Source organism: Pantherophis guttatus, chromosome 2, assembly GCF_059756535.1.
Source record: "Pantherophis guttatus breed Tessera chromosome 2, ASM5975653v1, whole genome shotgun sequence".
NCBI classification, from domain to species: Eukaryota; Metazoa; Chordata; class Lepidosauria; order Squamata; family Colubridae; genus Pantherophis; species Pantherophis guttatus.
Window position 1 is genome coordinate 159022231 of NC_142064.1, and position 27706 is coordinate 159049936.

Below are 27706 nucleotides of genomic sequence, written 5' to 3' on the forward strand. Positions count from 1 at the left end.
GGTGGGTCCGGTAGGCCCATTTTTCGCTCTCCCCAGGCTCCAGAGCCTTTCTAGGAGCCTGGGGAGGTCGAAAACGGCCTTCTGGTCCTACCGGTGAGACCGGAAGTTGGCAAACGGGTCATTTCCGGCCTCCGGCGGGGTGGGGAACGCCATTTCGCCCTCCCCAGGCTCCTAGAAAACCTCTGGAGCCTGGGGAGAGTGAAAAACAGGCCTTCCGGTCCCACCGGAAGTCGGGAAACGGGCCGTTTCCAGCCTCCGTAGGGCCTCTAGGGGAGCTGAGCTCGCGTGCCCACCGATATGGCTCCGTGTGCCATAGGTTTGCCATCACGGTCCTAGGGGCAAAGCAGAAATATAATCTTCCCCAGAATATTTTGTAGCATGGCCAGAATCAAGTTAGAAAGGGATAATACAGGTGGTCTTCAACGTACGACCACAACTGAGCCCAAAATTTATGTTACTAAGTGAGACATTTGTTTTTTTTTTATTGAAAAAGTTTTTCAAATACAGATTTTTCCCCCTTTCCCCCCCCAACCCCCCTCCCCCTCCCCTCCCCCATGGCTTCTCCAAGATGAAAACCAAATTGATATCACATTATATAATACTTTACCACCCTTTTACACCACCCCCTATGTGCTAAATATTTCTTTCTAACATTATTATTATATCCCCCGTATACTATACATTTCAAAACAACATTTGGCTATAAAACTATATAATAGATCCTAATTTGTCATTTATTCTACTCATAATCTACCCATTTCCTCCACCCCCATACGTATATCTCTTAATTCAAATCTTTTAAGTATATTAATATCTAAACATAACATCCGTTTTCCTAAACAAAGCAATCAGTAACCTAACCTATCTCCTTGTACCATATCAATTTTATTTCACCCACTTTCCTGCAGGTCTACCATACATAATATATTTAATATCTTTATTCTTCTGCCCGTATCACTAAAAGATATTTCCATATGTAAATAAAATCCTCAAATGACTTTAAATTTGTATTCCATATAGTATCTTCTGTAATGTCTTTCAACTAGATTGTTAATTCCATCGACCATGTTCGGGTAACATCAAATCCTGCTTCCAACAGTGTATTTAGTATCTTCAATTACCATCTGCCCCCATCATTGATAAGTATTTCTGTATATATAAAAAAAACCCCGAGTGACTTTATATTTATATTCCATAATCCATATTCTGTAATGTCTTTTGTCTAGATTATTAATTCCAACAACCACGTTAGGGTAACAACCAGATCATCTGCATGCCCCTATTCCATAGTTCTCTTGCCTTGTAGCTCAACATATGCGTAGTCCATCTTTCATAGAGTCCATAATAGAAAGTTCCAGTCCACTCAATCACAGGCCATCTTCCACATCCCAAAGACACCAGCACTGCAGAGATCTGTTATTCTTCTCAAAACAGTATAAGTCTGTAATTTGCCTCCGTTATGTTTTCATGTATCTGCCTTCTATAAGTCCCGCTTATTATATTTAATCGTCTCTTAAATAACTGGCATTAATCTGTTGGCGAAAAAAGAATTGTTTAGTTTAAAAATTTTTAGTTTTGTAGAACCTGCTTCTTCTTTTCTTAACTTGTTGTGGTTTAGATCTCCACCCTGGTTGCCTTTCTAGGACTTGTATATCAGCTGATTGAATTACATGCTGGTCTTTAACTTGATAAGACATCAAATCGAGATCCAAAGCCGCCTCTCTTATATTTATAGGTGATCCAGCTATAGCCTCTATAGGAGAATCCAAAAGCGGCTCATCCAAAAAGCCCTCTATAACTTGTTGTTTTTCCATTACCTCCATCTCCATCTGCTTAGCCTGAGTTTCAATCTCTTGTTCATTTTGCTTTTTTTTATCCCCCTCCTGTATTCCTGACACTGATAACATACGTGGAGATGTTGGGCCCATTTTAAAAACCTTGTAGTAAAATTCTTCCGCTTTTTCAACAGTATTTAATTGATATCTTTCTCCTTGATATCTCAATATTATACCAACTGGAGCATCCCACCTAAATGGGATGTTTTGTTTCTTTAGCTCAGTCACCAAAAATCCAAAGTCCTTTCTATCTTTTAACATCTTGGACGGCAGCTCTTTATATATCCAGATCTTCATTCCATTCATTTCTAGAGTGGAGTTAAAAGACTTTTGCACAATATCATTTCTTATTCCTTTATCAGTAAAATAAATCACCACATGTCTAGGCAATTGTCTTTGCTTTGCCACCCAAGAATTTACTCTGTAGACCTTATCAATCTTACAGAATACCTCTTCAAAACTAACCTTTAAAATCACAGCCAGAACTTCAGCAGACATCTTTCTCAAGTCCTCCCTGTTATTTTCCTTTATTCCCCTCATTCTGATCGCAAATTCCATGGATCTGAATTGCATCATTGTAACTTCATTTTCAATCCTTTGCTTTATATTATCTACATTGTAAGTCTTGTGATCAGCTTCCTTCATTTTAGACTCTACTTCTGAGCTATTTTCTTGAATCATTGTCAAGTCATTTTCAATTCTTGGTATTTTATTGTCCAGATTATGAATCTTATAATCAGCTACCTTCATTTTAGACTCTATTTCTAAATTGATATCTTTATCCATCTTTATAATTACTTCTGAAAAGCTTCTCAAAGCTGTTACAATATAGCGCTTCAGGTTATCATACTTTTGTTGAACCAACTCTTTAATTTCCTGTCTAAATTTTTCAAGATTCTGGTTCATAATCTCATCATGTCTTGCCAACTCCTCCACAAAAAATTCCTTTAAGTCTTTAAAACCATTCTCTGCATCTGCAAGCTCAAAAATTGCTCTTGTGATTTATAAATGGGGGGAGCCCCCCCTCCCAGCTTGGTTGTCTGGCTTTGTCAGTTTTAACGCCATCCTGCCACGCAAACAGACTCTTTAAAGAAAAAGTCTTCTCTCCACACAATATCAATATCAAGTCTCTAAGAAGGAAGAAGCATGAAACAGAATTTTTTCTCTTCTCTTCTAGCCAGCACTATTGCTTCAAATACTTTGTAGCATATTAAACCATTCAAACGGAAAGACTTTCGCTTTCAGCTTTCTTCTCAAGCCTCAGCCAGCTGCCATTTTAAACTTTTTTTTTTCCCCTTTCACTCTTTCTTCATTCTTAAAATCAATCATAGGGTTGTTACAAATACTTGCAATTTAGAATCCCAAATCCGGATTTCATCCTGCTTATTCAAGCAATCTGTTAGTTTTTGCTGATTAGGTTGGTCACATCGTCTAGCTCTGCAAAGCGCAGAGTTCTCCCGAAGCCCGGAGCAGTGGCGAGCTGGATAGGGAACCTCATCCTGCTTCCTCCCCAAGAGTAAAAAAAAACTCTGGGGACTTCGCAGAGGGCTCTACCTGTTCTCGCCGGCTCTCCTCACATTTCCTTAAAGAAACCGAGTTTTTCGAGCCGCCTCTCAGCTGTAAGGGCGGCTCTTTACAGGCGACGGGGCTGGCGGTCCCAAAAGACCATCTGGCGATGACGGAAGCCAAACCGGAAGCCTCTCCAGTGAGACATTTGTTAAATGAAATTTGCCCCATTTTATGACCTTTCTCGCCATATGAATCACTGCGTTTGTTAAATTAGTAACACAGTTGTTAAGTGAATCTGGCTTTCCCATAGGCTTTGCTTGTCAAAAGGCTACAAAAGGTGATCACATGACCCCCAGGGGGTCATAAAGATGAGTCAGTTGTCAAACTTCTGAATTTTGATCACATGATCATGGGGATGCTACAGTGGTCATAAGTGTGTGAAAATATGAAAAACGGTCACAAGTCATTTTTTTTCAGTGCTGTTGTAATTTTGAACGGTCACTAAATGAACTGTTGTAAGTTGAAGACTACCTGTAGTTTTGCTCACTCAGTTCTGAGGTGACTGTTTTGTTGGCATGTGAGATGCTCATGTCCTGTGTTCAGTATGAATAGGAAGAATCTCCCGATAGCGTGCCAAATAAAGGATAATTCTTTTTATGTAAAAGTATTTACTTTTATATTTTAGATAATCAGAGAAGTATTTCAACCACAAACTTCAGTATAATGATGATGCAGCATTGGCGACTCAGCAATGCCGTATTTCATTTCCTTAGTTTACTGCTTCATTTTTATATTCTTGATATCATTAGCCACAGCACTGGATCCTTTTCAAATCTGATTGTGCTGTTCGAGCTTAACCTTCAGATGATTCACTCTAATTGCTGGGATGAAGAGTCTTATTTTGACATGGGAGACAACAGAGGATGTGGCTAGTGACTGGAAGTGGAGACAGCAGACCTGAAATGCTTACTTTTGTTTTAGGGGCTTTGGGGAGAAGTAAGGGCAAAACTGATATCATAAACATTTCAGGCCTGCCCATTTCAGGAGGCTCCGAGGACACACATGGTGTACTAAAGTCTACAGGTTTGTAATCCCTGACTTGTTGTAAAGAAACCCTATTACCAATAAATGCTGACATTAAAGGACAGTCGGGTCTAATGGTGAACCCTGTGCCTCATCCTCTACTGTCCATTGTGCTTGCAGGCTGAAATCATAACACCAGATAAAGTGTAATTTGTAAAGTATAACCTGTCTTTTATACATTCTATTTTAGGTCTCATGACTTCTATATCAAATCAGCCTCCAATTTTGCTTTATATTGAGTTTTGGTAAGATTTTATCTGATAAGATTTTTGTCTGATTACAGCTACAATTTGGACTGGAATTTCTGTTGCTAAGTGATGCATCACTGCATCACTTAGCAATAGCACTTAGACTTATATACCGCTTCACAGTGCTTTACAGCCCACTCTAAGCAGTTTACAGAGTCAGCATATTGCCCCCAACAATCTGGGTCCTCATTTTACCAACCTTGGAAGGATGGAAGGCTGAGTCAACCTTGAGCCTGGTGAGATTCGATCTGCCAAATTGCAGTCAGCCGGCAGTCAGCAGAAGTAACCTGTAGTACTGCACTCTAACCACTGCACTGCACTGGGCCACTGTAGCTTATCAATGGCAATCCCAGCAGTCCTGGTTGCAGTCGTACCCCCAGAACTGCCTGGGTCATTAAATGAGGGCCATATGGGAAGAGGCGGGAATCCAAGGCAAGCAGGCTGGCACGTGAGAGCTGTGGATGACAGCTAAGGGTGGACAGGCAAATTCACTGGCAGATGCGAAAGAGCACAGGCAGATATAATGGGCAGCACTACCAAACATGGGTGGGTGTGCAGGTGTCCCAGGGGGCACTATAGAGTGTAGGCAGGCAGGTACTGTAGAATATGAGTGGGTAAATATGGGCAGGTGCTGTGGGCAAGTGCCATAGAGTGTAGGTGGGTGTGGATGCCCAGGCAGGCAAAAAAGTGACAGGAGCATGAGCAACTTACCTGTTAACTTTGCAAGTGAAAGTCACAATCGTGATCACATAACCACAGGACACTGCAACTGTTGCCAAGTACTCAAATCGCAGTCTTATAATCACAGGGATGCTGCTAACAGCAAGTCCCCCTTTTTCAGCACCATCATAACTTTGAACCGTCGCTGAACGTGTGGCTGTAACCCGAGGACTATCATACATCCTTGCTTGATGCCTTTTAGTATGCAAAAGCAGTAGCAGCCAGTGGTTTGGAATACAAGGCAGGAACTTCCTGACATGTCATTGTGCTAAGGGATAAGATGGGAAGATGCTGATACTTTAAAGAGAAGCCTGAAGAGGAGGCATGGTAAATTGGATTGTGGTGAAATTATTGTAAATCCATCCACCTGGCAAGTGGTATTATGCACTACCTGTGAGAATTTCAAACAAATAGCTTACTCAAATACTATTTGTGATTCTGACTACATAATGATTAATTTTACATTAATTTATATACACACCCAGTTAGTTGTACGTAAGAGACTGTAACAAGAGTGGCATTAGGTATTTATTTGAGCAAATTCTATTAAAAATATTGATACCAAATAGAGGAACATGACCTTGTTGTCTTGCAATAAACAGTGCAAAAGCTATGGTTGCTATTTCCTGACATCTAAGTCCCAGTAGTTGTTTTAGGTTCCAGTCTTGGCATTCGGCAAACTGAATGTAACAAGGAGCATTCAAAAGTGTGTCAGTGGTTCTTGCTAGACAATAGTTGTGGAGCAAGTGAAGATGCTTAGAAAGTGAAGTGAATGGCACAAATCATGCAACATGCACTTATGTACTCTTTATAATGTTGTGTTAAAATGTTTTTAGAAGTAACCAGTGGAACCTTGCATTTTAGGAATTTAATGCAAAAGCAATTATGGGTAATTTATTCAGTTTTGTTATTGTTTATTTGTTATGAGGCAGAATAATTTCTGATAATGTCCCTTTAAAACATTTTTTAATGCTGCTGGTATAATGGTTGCCTTCAGAAGGAAATGTTCCTGTAAATACAGTTAGTCTTCAACTTACGATCACAATGGAGTTCAAAATTTCCATTACTAAGCAAGACAATTGAGTTGTGCTCCATTTTATCACCTTTTCTGCTGCAATTGTTAAGTGAATCACTGCAGCTCTTAAGTAAAGCATCTGGTTCTTGTCAAAAGCCTGCTGGGAAGGTTACAATTGGTGTTTATATGCTACAATATTGTAGCATAATTTTTGTTTTTACCAGTTTTAAATATTAAACGGAAACCACAGATTAAGATACTTGGAAACACGTATGTGAGGTCAATCAACTCCAATATGAATATATCAAGATCTATTTTTCTTTTTTTAAAAAAAGCAAAGAAAAGTAGAAGAAATGTAAAAATAGACAATGAACGATATGGCAGATTTAAAGTGTTTAATTCAAGAACAGCTGCAGAAAAAAAGATGCATAGAGTTTTTCCTAATGTAAACATAAAAAGGGGGAAAAGCACAAACACAATGGACGTATTTTTTTTTTCATTTTTGATTTCAAAGGACTTCTTAATTAAGAACTAAAAGCATGCATCTAGCTGCATGTCCACAGAGGATGTCTAGCCAACTTATTCTCAGCAAGTATGAAATGTGTGTGCCCCGATGCTAGTAAAATAATCCAGCTGAGAAACTGGACTCTTATTAAGAGTTTGGAGAGGCACTACATTTCCTCTCGTTGGTTTTTCAGAGTATCTCCACTGTATCATTATTGCAGCAGAAATGCACTGACTCTTCTACAATCATCTCCAACACAAAAGAGGCAAAAATAAAAGAAGAAATGTAATCAACTCCAGTAATTTTTAAATTATTTTTTACATAGGAAGTTTTGCGGATATTTAAAATTACTACCACGTTCTGCTTGAAGAATGGGGAAAGAAGGATTCAGATTCTTGTCAACAAGAAACTTTGTAAAGTCACAATTCTTAAAGTGGCAAATAGGGAATAAACAAACTAAACCAAAAGAATTTTGGGAAGATGTTTATGTTGGGCTTGGAAAATTGTATATACTTAATTTATGCATTTCCAAATAAGTGAGAGGAAGTATTTAAAGTTTTGATCTCACTCTTGGCCAAAAAAGCATTATATGCCCAGAATTACCATATCCTTACATCAGAACTTGAATAAAAGTTTGGCAATTTCGCAAAAGAAGCCCATACTAAGCAAAGCAGAGGAAGGCTTTGCTTGTGTAGGGAACCTTCCTTTCCCTTTAAATGACGGGGGTTTAAAAGAAATTTTAGGTTTTTTTTTTTTAAAAAAAAAAAAAAGATCAAGCAGGAGAAAAATATACTCCTAAATGGAGTATTTCATTCTTATTGTTTAGTCAGTTACAAATTAAAACAACGCACTTCTAGTAAAATAACAATGCAATAAATACCTAGACTATTTCAAGTTAAAAATAATAGGTACAAAAGAGCCTCAGTGGAATTAATGTACTGTTATTGCTACAGACTGACCCTTCACAGACATAGGTGTCTCCAAAATCAGTTGTAGCTTCCATCCTTGGTCACTGGACTTGGTTAATTCCATTTTATCCTTTGGAATACTTCTAGACAACAATACAATACAATACATAGTACAACACACACATACACATGTCTGCTCCTAATTTTGTTTCTCTGCCAAATGATGTAAATTGTTGCCATCAGAATTGTTCCTTGCAACTGCGCAACAAGAATGTTACTGTACTGGAGAGAGATGCCGATCAATAAGACTTCCTAGGCTTGGCTGTAGAGCAGATGACAAAGTTCTTGGGGTTGTTATCTAGCCTTCAGAAGTATCTAGCCTTCTCGAACACTGTCCCGAGATTCTGCTATTGAGCTGTGAATGATCCCAATGATAGATTCAACACCTTCTCCCTCTAGGACAGTACGATGGTCTCCTTCAACAACATGGACAAACACCTTCCCATCGCAGACCTGCAAAGGGTATAAAGATGTAGAAGAAAACATTACAAATTTTACTTTTATTTTAACCAATTCTTTTTCTGTGCACTATTTAGATATGCTTTGGTGTGATTAGCAGTCACCTAGATGCTTGCAATTATTCCATTTTGGGAAGTATGGCAATTAAGAATGGAAAATGATTGTTTTTGAAAATAAGTTAAAAGTTAATATATTATTTTGGGAGAATCATGGTGTTTAGTAGGAGACAGGATGATGGATCAACATTTATACATCCTAAATTAATACAACTTATTTCTATGTGTAACACATCAGGAGTGCAGCTGATGTTTCTTTAAGATGAGAGAACCTACTAGGTGAAAAGCCACATAACTGTGTTCATGTAATTTTTCAGACTAACCTCTGAAAGCCTGTAGTCTCCTCCAAGACCTTCTCCATACTCATTGTGGGTCTTTGCTTTCAGCAGTGTCACATTGCCGTGATATTTGGATTCTGGTACATACTTGTCTGCTGCTTTTAGTTTGTTGTAAAAGGAAACAGCAGCAAAAGTGAGTGCCTCGTGGCTAATATCTTTGTGATTTTGAGTAATCAGGTCTGCTGCAGCATTAGCACGAGCTTCCAAATTTGGTAGGGGCAAAAGAACCTCCAGCAACTGCAAATAGTACAGATAAATATATCAATCAATCAATGTGTTACTACAAAATACGGTGTACTTATTAAAGGGAAATACACACACACACTTATGTAAATATATTTATGTCTACATGCACGCATACATTTTATAACAGTGAACAGTATCAACTACCATTACCTTATTATACTCCATGCCAGAGAACTGCTGGACAAAGGCACACATTGCTTCTGTCTCTGTTTCAGCTTCATTTCCTGGGGTTAGCTTGGCTCTGTAACTCTGGAAGTGGGGAATAATTCAAAAGGTAATTTTCATGACAAGAATTTTAAACGCACAGAGCATAGTGATAAAACCCAAGAATTACAATAATTAGGAAACCACACACAAGATAAAAATGGCTACTACACTGACATAATTTCTAATCATGAACTCTCCCAGAATAGGAATATTTCCCGAAGACTCCTGTGCCAAACAATGAGGTAACAATTGAATATTATGATCACCAATTTGTATTACAGAAGACAATGTTGGAATGAGAAATGAAGTCACCCCATAAATGGATTGCTATGTGCATGTGCAACAAAATAGGTGCACACTACTGCTGATCTGCCAAATGGTCCTGGTAGACAGACCTTGGCTCTCTTACCTGAGTATGTGCTGCTACATAGGAGTGAGAACCATCAAACAGGAAGAGGCTGTTGGGTAGGTAGGTAGGACTTTGCTGAGCTTGGAGCTGACAACACATTTCAAAGGCTACACAGGCACCAAAGGAGTATCCAGAAATTCGATAAGGGCCTTTTGGCTGTATCTCTTTTATACAGTTAATGTAATAGGATGCCAGGTTCTGTATACTGTCCAATGGAGCAGCTAATGATAGAAAAAAACAAAGTTAAGAAAAAGAATCAGGCACTCAACTAGCTCATTTATAATCCTGCAATAAAAATCCAAGCCAGCCTAATAGGAATTTTGATAAAACATAGAAGATGTTAAGTTGTCTTCCTCTGCTTATAGTTTGTTCGTTTGTTTTTAAACTAAATCTTTATATCTCAGCACAGCAATGAATTATATCGCTTGGAGACTTGATAAATGTGTTAAATACAACAGCTACCTTTGGTACATTGGAGCCCGTAGCTTGGTATGTGGAGCTTTGAGGCAAGGGTGTTGAAAACAGTGATGGATCCCTCAATGGGATGAATAAGGAAGAGTGGAGACTCGGTATTCTTCACCTCATTGAGTGCTATTATTGTTGGTCCATCTGGATTAACCAAGAGGCTATTCAAATCCACTCTGAGTTGCTCAGTCTGACCACCTTTGGTTTCCTGGGATAATACTAAAGATATAGACACATTCATACAATGAAGTACAAGGTTTATAAAATGGGCACAAGTCTAAATAATTTTTTAAAAACTTTCTTCTGAAGCACTAGGATTCAAGCCAACTCTGATTCAGAAATTCTGAGAATGGGTTCCCATATAGTTTTTCTTTTAGATAAAAGAACATGTACCTGAAATTCAGACTGAGGCATATATATAAATTTCAAGGTAAAGTACTGCCTGGGCAAAAAGTACTGTTTTATCTCCTTCTATCTTCTTTCTTTTTTCTCTGTCATCATTAAAAGCAGGCAGATTCTAGGTCAGGGGTGGGCAATTAATTTTCCCAAGAGGCCACAAGAGAAGTTAAGACTGTTGTGGAGGGCCGAACCAATAGGGCTGTGAAAGTGCTTAGGCATGTATTCATGCACATATTTAAACTGAAGAAAAAAAACAGCAGTTGCCTTCATAATAAAAGCAATCCACAGGGGCTGGACAGGGTCAACCAAAGGGTTGGATGTGGCCTGGGGCTATAAAATATCCAGGTCTGTGTAGTTGGTTATACACACTTACTGTCCTGAGTCCCAGTTTTTGAAGAAAATTCCCGTAGTTTGTTAATGGTAAGCAATCGTACATCTCTCATTGGCATGACAATATCATAGTCCCGCTCCAGAGTCTGGCGGACTTCAACTCCCATCAGGGAATCCAAACCCAAATCAGCCAGAGAGGTATCAGCGTTCAGACTGTTCACATCACGGACACCTGAGGAAAAGAAAAGCTTGCTTAATGTCATATGGGCACGGCCTTTTTAGGCTGTCTCTTCAAGATTTAGCACTTGTTTGACAGCTTTGCTCATTTTACTGACTTGGCATCTCTTGATGGGATTGCTATTATAATGGAATGCATGAAACATGATTTGAGATATAGGGCAGCTATCTTTTAGGCAATATTTAAAATACAATTATTTCAGTGTGGTCAGCCAAATTTCAACTTTTTGTATTTTGTTTAAAATTTAACCAGGGTATGGAATTGCAAAGAAAGGTCATTAACCCATGAGAGAGGTCATCTGGGATGCCATGGGAGGTCATCTGGGATGATGAGATGCCTTGGTGGAGGGTGGGATTCAGAACCAAAGGGATAGTTTGCTACACTGCATAACCTTTTCTGTACTACCCCATTTCTTCTCTGTCTTTGCAATACACATAATTACACAGACAGTTTAAGAGAAACTAAGACATTGAGAGCTGCATATTCTCAGATGACATGACAGCAAGCCCTCAGATTTCCATCATAACTTCTAGAAATTATGGGACGTGCAAAGCCTCAGACAACCCCTCACTCACGAAGGGGTTGTGGTCCACCAGCAGTCTGCGGAGCTGGCAGCGGAGTCGGACAGCGATGAGGCTAAGGAAGAACATGGGCCAGTCCTGGAGGCTGGGGAAGGCCCGGATGAGGGCTCTGCGTCGGGAGGCAGAGGTGGGGCCAGGGCCATCGGGGAGTGATGCACGGACTTCGGATTCTCCAGAGGCTGATAGTAGAGAGGCAGAGGAACAGGAGGAGCCTGTTCCTAGTGCACGTTTTGAGAAGAGCTGCCAGAAGGCAGGAGCAGCTAAAGCAGAGTGGACGACTCGGGAGTAGGGCCAAGAGATGATTGGCCCCTCCCATAAGTCTTAAAAAACCAGCAACGGCTCTTGGCCTCTTTGCTGGAAAACAACCGTTGAGAGATTTGCTTCATGTTTGGATGTATTTCTTTCTTGTCAGCGTCTTCTGTTCCTGAACTGTTGCCAAGAAAAGCCTATGGCAATTTGCCTAATTATCCCATGGTCAGAGATAAACTGAAGGTGTTTTGAGAACTTTGCTTTAATTTAATTTGGAATAAGCTGAGAATGAGTTAATTCTCAGGTGTTTTAATAAAATCTGTTTGTTGTTTGGAACTGTTTTGCATTTAATATCAACTATGTGGGCCTGGGTCACAACATAAGGATGAAATATAAATGTATATGAAGCGCATACAGTTGAATGCAAAGGAGCTGGATTACTAATTATGGCACAACACAGGGCATTATTGTCCATCCAAGTCATATCTTGACTGTGAGTGATGGAAAACAAAGCAATAGCGCACAGCAAGTGAGAGAGAAAGGAAGGGAGGGATGGAGAGAGGAGAATGGGAAAGAGGGAATGTTGCTTTCTCAGCAAAAAACCTCCTTGCGTTTTAAAAAATCATGACTAGCATTTAAATCATGTTACAACATGAGCAGCTGGAAAGCCTACACTATTTCAGCAAATTAATCACCCTTTTCACTTGTAACTTTCTACTAAGTTGTTTTATATTAATTTCTTATTTTAGAAACTCCAGCCTATGCGTGTTCTTTATGGATAATTTGTGGTGTTATTTTGATACTGGGCTTCAATTTCAGTATCTCTATATTATTTTCTGCCTTCTTTTATGTTTTCAAGAAAAGAGAAGTACTATATCAGTTCACATCTTTACAGGCACTCCTCTGCATTGCTCCAATTTCTCTTTCTCCCACATCTACTCCTACTTGATGTACAGCAACCTCAATTTCTCCATCTGTAACTTAGTAACATCTTCAGTACTGATCCCTATGGACACTTTTTGCAGAAGCTCTCCAACTCTGTGAAATCTTCAGAAAATAACAGACATGACTTTCTGCTAATTTCAGAAGTGTGGGATGCATGTTTAAATCAGGATCACAGTATACTTTGCAAACAACTAAATGAAATTATGGACTAATACCAATGGATTGTGTGAAAAAATGGAGTAAACAGTAACAAAGAAGCCATGTACAGAACTATTTCTAATCTACAATTAACCTAGTTAGTGTACAATACATATTTCCCCCCTTTGAGATGACATGGCTCCTCTGCCACCAATCCTGTCCTCTAGCTCAGCATTCTCACTGGGATTAGATGGCCCCGATCTTGCTGTTCTTTAGAAAAGCCTTAGAAACGTGGCTCTGCCAATAAACTCCAGGCTGGGTGATTCGTGTACTCACTGGAATACTATGGGAATTTAAAGTTTTTGTATTCCTTGGGTAGGTTGTGTATTATTTCTTTTTGGTGGCCTTAGAAATAAGCAAATACTTAAAAAAGAGAAATCACAGCTCTATTACATGTTTTGGTTCTCAGTGATACTAACCAAGAATGTGAGCAACAGCTTCCACAAGATCCCTCTGGCTACCTCCATCATTTTTGGCCAACATTTTTTCTGCTAAGACAAAACTGGACATGACAGGGTGAGGCTGGTTGAGGAAGTGATCCAACACATCCAAGCATGAGCTGATCCTTTGGGGTAGAGTTCCCCCAATCACAGTATCATTTGTGCCCATTGTCTCCAAAACAATTCCTACATCACCAATGGCACCCCACTGGATTGCTAGACCTGGAGGGAAAAAAGGTGTGATGATTATTAAAGAGGACAGGCATAAAACAACAAGATAAGAATATTATTGTTTATGAGCAGAAGGATGTGTGTGGTAATGTGTGGGAGAAATCAGATGACATATATTTAAGTCTATCAAATCTTGCTGTAATTTATGTCTTCGTAAATCCAATTTGTCAAGATGGAAAAATGATATAATTACCCGGAAGGCCGTCATGTCGCCGCTGTTCACAGATACGTTCCATAGTAGAGTTGGCAAAACCGTAATTACTTTGGCCAGCATTTCCTCTTCCACAGCTTACTGAAGAGAAGGCTACAAAGTGATCCAGTTTGGGGCATCTTTGGCGGGTTACTCTGAAATAAGGAAACAGACAAGATTATTATTTATTTTCAAAGAGATCATCTACTTGATCACCATTGTCAGCTTTAAGTTCTTCACATGCTACTTACTGGTCCAAATTAAGTGTGCCCGAATACTTGGGTTTATTGACTTCACAGAAAAGTTCTGGGGTCTGATTTTCCAGCATAGCATCTTTCAGCACCTATAGAAACAGCAACAAATATGATCTCTCAGACTTAGAAAAATATCTTGCTCACATTTCAAAACTACTATGCTATACAGTAAGGACCGACCTTATAATTATCTTTACAGTTAATGTGCACATTTTATGGAAATGAAAATAGTAACTATTGATTGGGAGGGGCAGATGAAAAAATAATTAGGCAATCCTATAGCACTGCAAGCAAGAGTTAAACTTCTTACCACCACCAGTTCTCAGACATAATAGCCCTTCGTTAATTATTTAATATTAATATTTTTAAGAAGGGCAAACAGTCTTTGAAGAAAAAATCTAGACAGCTCTAAGATAATGATCCAACCAAGATAATGTTGAAATATACATTAGTGTTTCCACACAACCAGTGTCAAATATCTTTTTCCATATTATTGTAGTGTTCTTTTTCTTTCTTTCAATCTTTCCTCCTCAATTCAAACTCTAGGGAAAAAAATTTAAAAATTCATTTGATTACTTCTCTTGTTTGAGGTGCTATTTGAGGAATGCTGAAGATTAGATGTGGAGATATTAACTCAGGTTAAGATGAGCCCATCTAATTAACACTACACAAACTGAAACAGCCACACCGCCAGAGCATTACACTTCACTACATTTCCAATTTTTAAAAAAAACATATTCAAAATTGCATATATTTGGTAAAAAAAAAAAAACTTTCACCAAACATATCTGCCTCAAAAACTATGTTAATGAAACAACATACCGAAAACACTATCTGTTAAAAATGCTTGTCAAATTATGTACCCTAAGCAAAACTGTCTACAAAATATACATAAATTAGGAAGAGTATCCGCAAAAAAAGTACATTGTTTTTCAGGCATACTTTTTTTAAATCTGAAAACTGATGAGAAAATAGGTTAAAGCAAAGATTTAAAAAATGGAAGAAACAAGAATGGACAAATCTTTGGAGAATGGAGGTCAGATCTTTCTGTTTCTAGAGTGGTCCACAATAAACGGTCAAATAAAACGAATCTGAAGAGAGTTAAAGAGCAGAGAAGAAATTAACAGAACTATGGCCATGCCAAAAGTCTGTCACTCACCATCGCCAAATTGAAAATACCCCCAACAGGTCCTAGTTGAGAAGCCTCTTGTATTAACTGCTGGGCTCCCTCAAGAGTAGCAACATCACTGGTTGACACGAGAACCTGGACTCCAAGCTCTTTCCATTCTTGCACTCGTTTAGCTTGATAACCTGAAAATCAGGAGAGTCTGAAATCTAGCTGCAATTAGGCTATATTTTGGGGTATAAAATCATCAACACAATGAATATGGATTAGGCAAGCTCCTGGAGTTTTTATGATTATAATTATCCTATTGATAATCATAGAATACATTATTTCTTTTTGAGATAAGCTTACGTTACTGGGAGATGGCAAAATTAACTTCTTAAAGATGAACTTTAACATTTATTAATGACTGGAAACCCCCTTATGGATTTTTTGAGAAAAAAATCAGCTTGTGATTTATGAGTTTGACCATTATTTGATGGAAAAATGAAATTGTGATGTAACAATAGAGAGAGGGTAAAATATAAATGCATTTATAATCACTGGCAAAAAGATTGGAAGCTGCTTCTTTATATATTTTTTTCTTTTCTTTCTCTATTTTCTTTCTTACTTATACACCATTCTTCCTTATTTTCTTTTTATTTCTTTTCTCTTACACTTGTATTGCTTTTATATTTTTGTTAAAAAAAATTTCAATAAAAATATATATTTAAAAAAGAATCTTGTTACCAGGTCTAACAGGAAATGAAGTCTTTGTGTGAGTGTGCGCAAAAACCTATGTTCAAAATATTGATGCAATTTTTTTCTTAGTACTTTAGCAGTACTATTCTCTTTCTATCTTTGCATGCAAGATCTTAAAGTTTAATTACAGTAACTTCCATAATTTAATTTTTATTTCTGATTTTTTCCCCTTCATTGAAAAGGATTGGGTTTTTTTCTACAAGTGGAAGAAACAAAAATACCACAATTGTCCTTTATGTTGTGATTAGTATATTCTCCCTTTCCCTTAATTGTTAGATCCTTTAAAAATACATATACTCATTTTTTGCTCTTGCGCCATATAAATTGCTAATTTCTTTTAGCAGTATGAAAAGTTTATCGCACAATTATCTCACTATTCCATCTTAAGCTTTCTCGAACCACTCCTTGCTGTCTCGATTCAAATGTAGCCTTTGCCCAAGAGCAAAACTAAAATTTGCATTTCTGATCTAGAATCAGGGAAGTCAGTCTTCCCTATTATTTGCTCAACATACCTGTCCGGATGCCTGAACGAGATGTCAACACCAGCATTTTTGCCCCTCTTTCAACCAACCACTGAGCCAGTTCAAGCCCAAATCCTCCAAGGCCTCCTGTGATGATATATGACTTGTTTGGTGGGCAAGATGTTCGGGAGATTGCTGGAATCGGTGTTAAACTAGTTTTCTTTGTGGGAGAGTTCTTCTCTTCTTCATGGATCTAGAAAAATAGCACAGCTATTTCATCATATAGTTCAAAACTGACTCATGCTCTCTTTTTTTAACAGAAATAGCACTAAATTAGTATAGAGGGAAGGGCTATCCTGGAGACATTATAATTGTAAATGGGTCATAATGTTTTGGTTTTAAATGTTTTTCATTATAAAATAGCAAGCATGTAACTGAGATGGGTGGGATATAAATATTATTATTATTATATACACAAAAATGATAGTATACACAGCAAACGAGATAACCATGCTGGATTTCGTATCACAAATCACTAGTCGAACACTTCCCAAGTGTTATTATTATTATTAATATTAGTAGTAGTAAAAATATGCAACTGTATATTCTGGCAATACGGGAGTCTATATAATTCTCACAACACCCTTCGCAGTGCAGAAGTTCAAATTAAATATCCCTATCCAGTTTGTGTTTGAACACATTCAGGGAAAAGAAACACACTACTTTCCTCAGTAATTGGTTCCACTGTTGGACTGCTCCAACTGTTAGGAAGTTTTCCTAACACAGCCAACCTTCTTGTAACAGTCTTTATTAATATATCCCTGCATTTTGGGATGATAGACAGCAAGTTCTCGGCTTCTGCATGATATTCTACCATCTGAAATATGTTCTAGAGATTGCCTTTCTAGAGATTGCCATAGCAAAAAATACTAATTTGCCTTATTCTTTTGTGGTGATTTCATTCCCATTCTAAATAATCCTTGTTCTTTTTCTCCACATATTCCATCTTCTCTGTCAGGTCCTTTTGAACCATGATACAATATATTTAATTCGCAATACTCCCACAATTATTAAGCAAGTTATCCAGTCAAAAATACAAACACAATCAATCTGGCAAATTGCTTCTTGACAAATCTAGTCGGTGGGTTCTAGTGATCTCTGGCTTGTTTTCAAGGCATAGAAACAGTAATAATTTAAAGATCTGCTCTAAAATATTTCAACTGATCAATATTAGACTGATTAGCCTGAATCTCTGAATATCTTCCCTCACTTGTGAAAAAGGGATATCCCCTCCATGCAGTCATCTGATATTTCATCCATTCTCTAGGATTTTTTTTTTTAAGATAAGAGAGGATTGGACAGACCATAAGCAAATTCCTTCAGTTCCTAGGAGGTAGTCTAAGACTTTGACAATTTGAGACAATATATTTGCATACTAAAAAGCAGAGACATCACCCTGCCAACAAAAGTGCGTATAATCAAGACCATGGTTTTCCCAGTTGCAATGTATGGCTGTGAAAGTTGAACCATAAGAAAGGCTGAGCGCCAAAGAATTGAGGCCTTTGAACGATGGTGCTGGAGGACTCCTGCGAGTCCCTTGGACTGGAAGGCAAACAAACCGATCAGTCCTAGAGGAGATCAACCCTGATTGCTCTTCAGAAAGCCAGATCCTGAAGATGAAACTCAAATACTTTGGCCACCTAATGAAAAGGAAGGACTCACTGGAGAAGAGCCTAATGCTGGGAAAGATTGAGGGCAAAAGAAGAAAGGGATGACAGAGAACGCGGTGGCTGGATGGAGTCACTGAAGCAATAGGCGTGAGCTTAAATGGACTCCAGAGGATGGTAGAGGACAGGAAAGCCTGAAGGAACGTTTGTCCATGGGGTCCCAATGAGTTGGACATAACTTTGCAACTAACAACAACAAAAAATCTGTATTAAGCTCAAGGATATTCCTGTTCCTTCAACCACCTCTTCTCAACTGTCTAGTGAAATACATTCTATTTTCTGAGAAAACATGCAAAACAAAATAAGAGCTTGGGTAGATCTATTCTTTTGTTGTTAGTATTATTTATTTTCATTATGTTGGCTTTATTAAATAGCTTGTTTATTGATTTTTTTCTCTTGCTTTATTTTGACCCTATCTGATGACATAATTTGTTCTATTTTGCTTAATTTATTTTTTTAATCTGTATTTTAAACTTAATTAGGTTTTAAGAAACTATGCAATAGACGTAATTGCTTCTGTTATTTTGTGTGTTACTTTATTGTAAAATCCATAATTCAAATTCCACCCTACTGTATTATTACTTGCACCATGGTGTTTTCTATTTTGGATTTTACTATTGTTAAAATCATTTTATAAAAAAGACAAGGTATCAATATACATACCGTAGTAATAAATATGTAATAAATTCTTGCACTTTAGAAACACTACATACTAACTCAGCTTCTCCATTCTTCAACCCACCCTCTCCCATCTCCTTTTTTTACAAATATTCACAGCAATATCAGTATTCACAATTATATAGTACAGCTTTCCCAAAGCCTTCTTGGATCGTACCTGGATTACCACTTTTCCAATGTGTTTTCCTTGTGCCATGTATCTGAAGGCAGCTTCTATATCTTCTCTGTTAAACAAAGTAGTCTGCAAAGGTTTTACTACACCATTTTTAATGCCTTCTTCTAGCAGGTTGGACACTAATTCCCAGTCTTTGTTTTTGTCTTCAAAAATAGCATCTAGCAGAATTCCATGAAAAGCCACGTTCTTCAGGAAAAGAGCCATTCCTACAAGAAGCAATGCAATTATGACTCTTCTACCTAGCTTCTGCTGCCAGCAAGATTCTCATACATTTTTAAAACAATTAATAATGAACCAGAGGCAAAATCAGATCAGAAAAAAATTATGAAACTCTTTTTATGAAATGATTCCTATGAATTTAATTGAAATAAAACATATAACATTTAAGAAGAACTAGTTCTAGGGAAGTTCCACCCACATAACTCTTCTATCCAAAAAGTTAGTTACAAGCATTACAGTACCATAATACTAAGAAAAAGATGCTTAGGGCAAGAGGTGGTTCAAGACATCTTAGTGCCTGCTTTGATTGGTGCCATTCTTTTTTATGCTTAAATCAAGGTATAAGTCCAAAAGGTATGACTAAATTTGTGCTACATCTGCCCAGTAGAGTCCAGAAAAATCCTGCACATAGATACTCAGGCTGAAAAATCTTACCAAGAGGTGTGTTATTGGACAGGTCATATTTGCCAATTTCCAAAAAGCGCCCATGACGAGCAAGGCAACGAAGGCTGGCCTGGAGTTTCTCTTCTGATAAGGAGTTTAACACAAGGTCAACACCTGCAAAAATGTTCAACGAAGTCAATAGAGTAGCCTACAAGATTTGCATTGCCTAATCATTTATACTCTTTGCCTAATTAAAACTTCTAAACTGTAGCGGGATGGTTGCCTCCAGCGTTTACACTTACCTCTGCCTTTAGTAACTCTCAGTATGTGTTGTTCAAAGGAAGTATTTCTAGAATTGGCAAAGCTATTTGCATCAAGCTGAGGGAATCTTTTTTGGAGGTATTCACGTTTCTCTTTGGAACCTGAAAACAGGAAAAATGTGTTTCTCTCAATTCAAATACCTTACAGGCACTTCCTTCTTCAGAGGCTTTTAAGAAAGACAGAGAATGCTCTGAGCATCCACAGTGTGGGGTCAAAATCTGCAAGATAGTGCTACAACAATGTGACGGAAATCTGTCTTTTGTTGTGAAAGTGTGATGTTGATGTAGATATCAAAGGGGTGGTGGAACTTAGATCATCACACGTGCCATCTTGAAGATTTTGATTTTGATCACTCCCATTTCATGGACACTGTTGGATAATGCCACCCACAGCACTGTTCTGATTAATTGGCAGGTGATGATGGCTGAAGAGACATAGAAATTAATCTACTCCAATGCTTTTTTTTAAAGTCAACCTGTCCTTATTTACTTCTCCTATGTTTAGTTTATATTATCAAATGAAACATATGTTTAAGGAGTAAAAGAAACATTGTTTTTCTCAGTTCTTCAAGTCCTGTTGGTTTCTGAAAATTTATTCATTCAATTTCTATAGCTGCCCATCTCAATCAATGGCTCTGAATTGCTTAAAATGCCAACAGTATAAAACAATTAAAAACATTTAAAAAAACATCCAAAATAAATACTGGCCAAGATATTTGGCCAGTTAACAGTAAATCCAGACCTGCATGATCAGGAAAACAGCCAGGATTTTAAAGACTTTTAAAGTGTCAACAGATAGGGGTCATTCTAAATTCTGATGGGAGGTTATTCCATATTGTTTTCTATGTTTTCATTCTTTAGAGCAGAAAGCAAAGGTTACAAAGAGCTCTTAGAAAGAAAGGCTGAAGCAGTTGTTTGAATCAATGAAAAGGAAGCTACGTACCCACAGTGGCAAAGACCTGGCAGCCCATGCTTAGGGCAACAGCAACGGCAGCTTGGCCCACACCTCCTGAAGCTGAGTGGATGAGAACAGAGTCACCCTGCTTCATGCCTCCTCGAACCACCAAGGAATAGTAAGCAGTCGCGTAGGCCACTGGCACAGAAGCTGCTTCTTCCAGGGTCCTGAAAAATGGGAAGAAGTTCTTTGCAGGCATTCACACTTCTATTTCCCGCCTCCCTTGTCAATCTTCATCATAACTCTTGTTGTGAGGAAGAGAGGCACTTGGAATATGCACTTTTCTTTCTCAAGGGGTCATTCTACTATTGGTGCAAATGACACCATTTTAAAACTGCATCTTTTCATTCAGAAACAGAATCTCTCTATGAGAGATCCTCCACTTGTAATTCTTTCTATAGCAGCAGCTGATCATAAGAATGTTGTGGTAATGAAAAATTAGTGCCAGAAAACATTTGCTTAGTTGCTTTTTCCCTCCTCTCTACATTTTTTCTTTACATAAGCCAGATCTGAACATGTTAATTTCCAGAATGTAATTTTAAAAAGTTCTTAAAGTAAAGTATATTTTAACAGTCCATTCAGTCTCTTAAACTTAGTTACCAGGCTCCCCAGGTATTCATTACCCTGCTTGATAAAAGAATCCTAAGTAAAAAATTGATGGGCTCCAATAAAATCAAAGGCTCTGCATCTTCCCCATACATATCCCAATCAAAAAAGCAATTACAGGAAAAACAGAGAAGTGGGGAAATAGTTACTGATATTTTGTTTTTCTACAGAAATGAAAAAGACAGATTGTAAACCACTGTATGATGAATGCAATTACACAAAAAAATTGTTCTGCCACCAATAATGTTTCTTACATTAAATCCCAGTTTATTTTGCAAATGTAGGGATAGAATAGGAAGTACAATGTAACTACACTTACCAGTTTTGTGGCACTTCCCACAGGAATCTCTTTTCACAGTCTACCACTGTAGCAAGTCCTTTAGCTGGTAGCAAACCCATTATTCTTTTCCCTGCAGGGTCATATCCTGAGAACTCCATTCCTAACATGCATTGCTGCAATGTCCAATTTCCTGGGGAAAATTTTAAACGTTTTAAAGTGCCAACTGCAGGCAGTTTATCTCCAAGATAGGCACATCATCAAGGAATTCCACTTGAAAGTGGACTTAATTTAAAAATGATCTTAATATTTTATTTGACACCAAAATGCTCCTTCAAAGTGTTTCTGGGGTGGGGTGGGTGTGGAGATTTTAGCCCTATTCTTGCAATGGCCTATATATGGATAAGACTCAGGAAGGATTCAGCTCACCTCCAATCTGATCCTATTCTTTACCTAATTTAGAACATTATCATGCTAATATCAAATTTCTTTCCTGAAGATATTCATTCTCTAATCATTTCTATAGGTATTGTACCAAGCCATATATTATACTATCTTAGCCAAAGAATTTATCCAGTTTATGAAGAAAATATATAAGATAAAATTGTTTATCTTAGGACACCCATAAATAATAGAAAACTTTTATATTTACATAACTTTAATACCATTTAAGACTCATCCTGACAATGGGTTCTAATCATTAGGCAATAATTTAAGAACACTCAAGTGGAGATGAGTCTCTGGAAATGTTTTTTATACAAAGCTACAAAGCTGCTTTGTAACAAGCCATAGCACTAAATTATTTAACTGTTGTAATTGTTAACTACTTTTCAAGGTCTTTCTGCAAACCATCATGTTCTCTATTACTGTACTGTGCTGTGTTTTTATCTAGTTATCCATATTCAATTTTAAAGCAAGCACCTCTTTCATTTAACTACTTCTATATAATATATAATATGTTTCTCTAAGGAACAGGTGAATTAACACATGCAAACTAGAATACTGCAAAGCCTCTATTAAAACAAAAGCAACTTACCAGGAATAGCATCTGGAGAGAGTTTTCCTGTGGCCAACATAATGTCTCGGAAATTTAGAGATGCATAATGGATTTTGCATAGTTGGACATTGGGATTGCTTGTGCAGAAATGCTGAAGTGGGGACGAAATCCAGCGAAGAGAGGAAAGATCCCCACGTGTCAAAACATTCACAAATGCATATTCAGTAACCTCTTGAGATTGAGCTGGAAGAGATTAGGAGATGTACAATTTAGCATTCTTTCATTTTACAGGTGCAAATGTGACAAACTTATTTTCCTCCTTAAACATTGGGAAAAGCCTGAGTTAATTAGTTAGAATGGAACATTCCATTCTAACATTCCCAAGGCTTTGGGTTTCTAAAGTAAACTCATTACAAGACAATTCACACCACTCATTTGTACTGAAAAAGCATTCACTGTTATCCAAAACAGACAAGAGTCACCAGAAGATTATTTACATTTATAAAGAATAGAGAGATTAAGTGAGAGACGGTGGAGCAAATATTCTCTCCCCCCCCCCCTACACTATTCTTTTGTGAGCACATCCTACATTTTGTAATAAAACTCACCTTGCTTTAGTGGGAGATGTCTGAAAGAGCCCCATTTTCCATCACGGTAAATATTCATGACCAAATCATTCTGCAGAATTGTTTGCATTTCTTTAGCAGAAGAGTTGGTGGGCGGGCTAGGAGAAGCAGCATTCAGACTGGAGATGAAGAGGCACCTAGGAAGTAAAATACACCGTTTAGCCTATTCCTTATTTCTCCCGAGTAATTTTAAGAAATGTATAGTGTTACTAAATATTATATTGTTCTACCTGATCCTGTGTCCACCAGGTTCTTGACGGAGACAGTTCACCATACCAACAACTCCAGAAGTACCACAGTTATTTGCAGTCAACCACACAGAGTGTTCAGAAGGCTCTGCTAGCATTTGCTGAAAGAGAAATATCTTATTTAGTTGTCATGGAATAGTGATTTCCAAAATGCATAATATGAAAATAACAACTCTCAAATTTCACAGAATTTGTATACTAAAAGTTGAAATCCTGTTAACTGACTGCTGTAAAATTTAGTTGGCAAACTTTAGAAGGAAGAAAGAAAACCAAGTATTTCTCAGTTTTTACCTTCAAAGGTTCCACCCATTTATAATCGGTTTCATCCACCGGTAGGAAAATGGGCTTCTTGGTAGGAAGTGGTCGGCGGCATAAGAAGATCGCTGCACCAAAAGAAGACCTTTTCACAGCTACCAAATTTAGACTAGCCTTCTTAAATAAGTTCTCCCATTCTACCTGCCAAACCAAGGAAAATTAGAATTATAGTAAATCACCCAGTCATGTGATTCTTGAAGAGTAATCTTTCTCATTTGTTGTTTAATAAACAAACGTTAGGATACTGTCCTTCTGTTGTCAATCATTTAGTTTCTTACTGATGCTCTTACCTTTAACCTACCTACTACTTCTACAACTCTACATCCACTAACCTGCCATTAAGAATATATTTAATGGTAACTTGTATGGAATAATCTAGGGCTGGGAGCCTGTGAAGTAGACCTATTTAAAATTATGTTTTATTGTCTAATATTGATTCAAAAGTAAATCTCAGAGAATTCAGTTGAATTATTAATGTATAGAGGATAGCTTTAGCCTAAACCTTTCACACTGATGTGTACAAGCATTCATCTATCAGTCTATTGTCCCTCCCCCACCTTAGTCAATTTCACTGTACCTACTGGATCTATCAAAATGGTTTCTTTTCATATTTAATTCTTGTAGGAAGTATGTCACTCAGGTAACTAGGATCAGAGCTTGGTCTTTTTCCAGGTTACTGTCCTTATTTTATTATGGAAGGTGAAGAGTCACTTTTCTAATCTTTGGAAAGATGGATGAGAGATTTTTATTCCTGTCAGTCTGAGGTAGATAGTGACATGACTAATAGTTATTTAAATAGATTATGGCTACTCTGCTCTAGACTTTAAAAACCTTTTAGAGTACACTATGAATTTTCCCCCTCTGAAATGTAAAAGAAAAAAAAATATTTTCCTATCTGACATCTTTTAGATAGATGTGCCGAGTTGGCAGTTCCTAGAATTCCCCAACCAGAAGAGTGCTGGACAACACCATTCTGAAGCAGCTGTAGAGAAATAGGAGGGTGTATTTCATACCTGATTTAGAAGGCCTGGTTTATCTTGAAGCCCTGGGGATGTGAGAAAAGCAACTATTTCTCCTAAGGTTTCTCCTTTCAGAAGAGTGTGCAATAAGATAAAACCACCATCCTTCACTGTGGCTGCCATGTTAGAAAGTGTTTCGGCCGGCTTGCTGAGAGCATTCAGTGAGCAGTTGCATACTAGGAGATCAGCATTTGTCAAACTTCCAGAAGGAGGACTGGCAGGATCCCACTGCTCCATAGAGGCACCGATTTCCTGCAAATCGTTTTCGTGTGATGCCAGATTTTTTAGTACTCGGTCAGTGGCAGTGTAGTCTAGTTGCAGCATAGGCTGGGTGTTTAAGATGCTTGTAACTCGTGAAAATAGATGTCCATCTCCTGCTAGAGCCTGAAAGAGCAGAATAAAAGTGTGTGTGTATTTGTGTGTGTGTAGTATACACACACAAACACAAAGGTAGTCCTTGTTCAGCAACTGCCTTGTTTAGCAATTCTTTGCAGTTGCAGTGATGAAAAAGTGACTTTTGACCAATCCTTGTGTTTACTACCTTTTCAGTCTTTAAAGCAAAGGAAAGCTCAAGTACGAGCATAAGCACAGTCACGGTTTCACTTGACTGCTTCAATTAATGACCTAGTTTCCAGTTTTAAATGTGATCGTTAAGCAAAGACTATTGGTATTAATGCATGGGAGAAACACACCCATAGAAAGAACAAGTGGGACTGTAGAATTGTTTCATAGTTACCTCTATGATTTTCATCTTGTGACTGGTGATATTTTCCAGCACTACATCTACACAAGTCTTCAATTCAGCACAATCCAGCAAACCGTTGAGAAGAGAATCTTCTTGAAGATGCAGCTTTTCCCGAGCCACAACCTGTTCTAGTTCTGAATAGAGGTTTCCATTTAGCTCTAGGCGGCAGATTTCAGCAAGAATATGAGCAAGACCCTTCTGCTCAACTTCGGCTTGTGTGGAGTTCATGAGAGTGTCCAGCCCAGGTATTGCTATCTTGACTCCATGCTTTGCTATCTTCTTCTGTAGGTTTTGGATCAGCACTGGAAAGAAAAGAACCAAGGTATAAAATGCTTTATAGTGGTGGTTTCTTCCAGTAATCTAGTTCAGACCACTAACTGTTTTTCACAGAACGCATTTAATTTAGCAACAATTTTCTGTGTCAGTGATGGCTAACCTTTTTGCTGTCGCGTGCCAAAAGCAGGGGGAGCATGGGGGTGGGTGTCACACATGCGTGTGCTCACACCCATGATTCAATTCCCCCCGTGCCCTCCCCGCACATGTGCATGTGACCCCCCCCCCTTTACGCTCCCCCTGCTTTTGGCACACAATGGCAAAAAGGTTACCAGTAGGCCTGGTAGGCCCGTTTTTCACCCTGGATTTGAGTTGAGAAGGCCCTGGCAGGATGGGACAAACTGCCTCCTAAAGTCACAAAATCTGAAACAGACAGAAATTTCCATTAGGACCCAAACAGAATGTGCTGTGATAACTCTTTCTTCATGGTTTACAGGGAATATCCTATCAAAATTTCCTCTAAACATAAGGAACTTTTTACCTTTGCAGTGCTCAAAACTAGACTGAAGCTTGGCATCAGAGGATAAGCAGCCACTCTCATCATAGGGCACAAAACAAAATTTCTCCAGGATGGGAGGAATCTGTTCCTGCTGTCGCCGGGGAGCTGTGCTGGAGTGAAGACCAGATATCTGGACAGCTCCTCCTGTAATGGTATCAAGGCAACGGTCCACTGCAACATCTAAAACTACAAGGCAAAGAGATAGTCAATTGACAGCACTGCAAAAGAAAACCAATCAGAAAAAGGACTTCTTAGAATTCAGTCTTTGGGCTACAAAGAAATTCTGGATACAGGTAGTCCTTGACGTATAACAGTTTGTATAACTACTGTTCTAAGTTACAACAGCACTGAAAAAAAGCGACTTATGACTGTTTTTCGCACTTACGACCACTGCAGTATCCCCATGGTCATGTGATCAACTGACTCATATTTATCACAGTTGCAGTGTCCTGAGGTCATGTAAGCGCCTAAAGTTAATGGGGAAGACAAATTCACTCAACAACTGTGTTACTAATTTAACAAGTGCAGTGATTCACTTAACATCTGTGCCAAAAAGATCATAAAATGGAGCAAAATTCACTTAACTGTCTCACTTAGCAACCAAAATTTTGGGCTTAATTGTGGCCATAAGTCGAGGACTACCTGTACTAATTATTAATTTTGCTCCCCAAAATTTATCCTACAACTTTAGGCTGGGACAGCCAATTTAACATGTTGGCTTTTTTAAATGAGCTACATAAAAAATAAATGACAAGATGCTCTTTACCTTCAGTCTCTTCAGTGTGTTTCTGAACAAATTCTAGATGTAGTTTTGGGTCAATGCACACTGAACGGATTCTGGTTGGCAGTCGCAGATTTCGCCCCATTTCCCCCAAAATCATCAAATGCAGCATGGTGTCAAGAAATGTCACCCAGTTCCCATTCCACAAAATCTTGCCAGAATTTCCTGCAATGGCAAATAATCTAATTAGCACAGAACACCCCTGCCGCTGCAGTTTTGGTAAGAAGTTAAAAAAAGAAAAGAAAAGAAAATGCAGGAGAAAAGCATAGGCACTACAACACAGAATTACTCTGCTTTCCCCAAAATGTCCCCAATTACCTTTCTTTTCCCAAAATTTTCCCTAGTTGCCAAGCAAA

At 38.1% G+C, this 27706-nt stretch overlaps 1 protein-coding gene across 1 annotated transcript in view; it reads right to left on the minus strand.

Moving 5' to 3' along the window:
- Positions 1-6790: 6790 nt before the first annotated feature.
- FASN (fatty acid synthase) overlaps positions 6791-27706 on the minus strand; it is a 56423-nt gene continuing 35507 nt past the window's right edge. Inside the window, exons 21-44 of the mRNA XM_087887119.1 lie at positions 27336-27515; positions 26552-26755; positions 25729-26039; positions 24987-25376; positions 23950-24114; positions 23641-23759; positions 23393-23547; positions 22824-23027; positions 21830-21980; positions 20893-21071; positions 19932-20051; positions 19681-19803; positions 19009-19232; positions 16498-16699; positions 15278-15429; positions 14116-14207; positions 13868-14019; positions 13423-13665; positions 10836-11024; positions 10061-10282; positions 9599-9819; positions 9133-9231; positions 8722-8973; positions 6791-8336 (exon numbers count right to left, since the gene is read on the minus strand). Coding sequence (XP_087743245.1) covers positions 8199-8336; positions 8722-8973; positions 9133-9231; positions 9599-9819; positions 10061-10282; positions 10836-11024; positions 13423-13665; positions 13868-14019; positions 14116-14207; positions 15278-15429; positions 16498-16699; positions 19009-19232; positions 19681-19803; positions 19932-20051; positions 20893-21071; positions 21830-21980; positions 22824-23027; positions 23393-23547; positions 23641-23759; positions 23950-24114; positions 24987-25376; positions 25729-26039; positions 26552-26755; positions 27336-27515 — 4487 coding nt within the window. The 3' untranslated portion in view covers positions 6791-8198. The remainder of the gene's footprint in view (positions 8337-8721; positions 8974-9132; positions 9232-9598; positions 9820-10060; positions 10283-10835; positions 11025-13422; positions 13666-13867; positions 14020-14115; positions 14208-15277; positions 15430-16497; positions 16700-19008; positions 19233-19680; positions 19804-19931; positions 20052-20892; positions 21072-21829; positions 21981-22823; positions 23028-23392; positions 23548-23640; positions 23760-23949; positions 24115-24986; positions 25377-25728; positions 26040-26551; positions 26756-27335; positions 27516-27706) is intronic.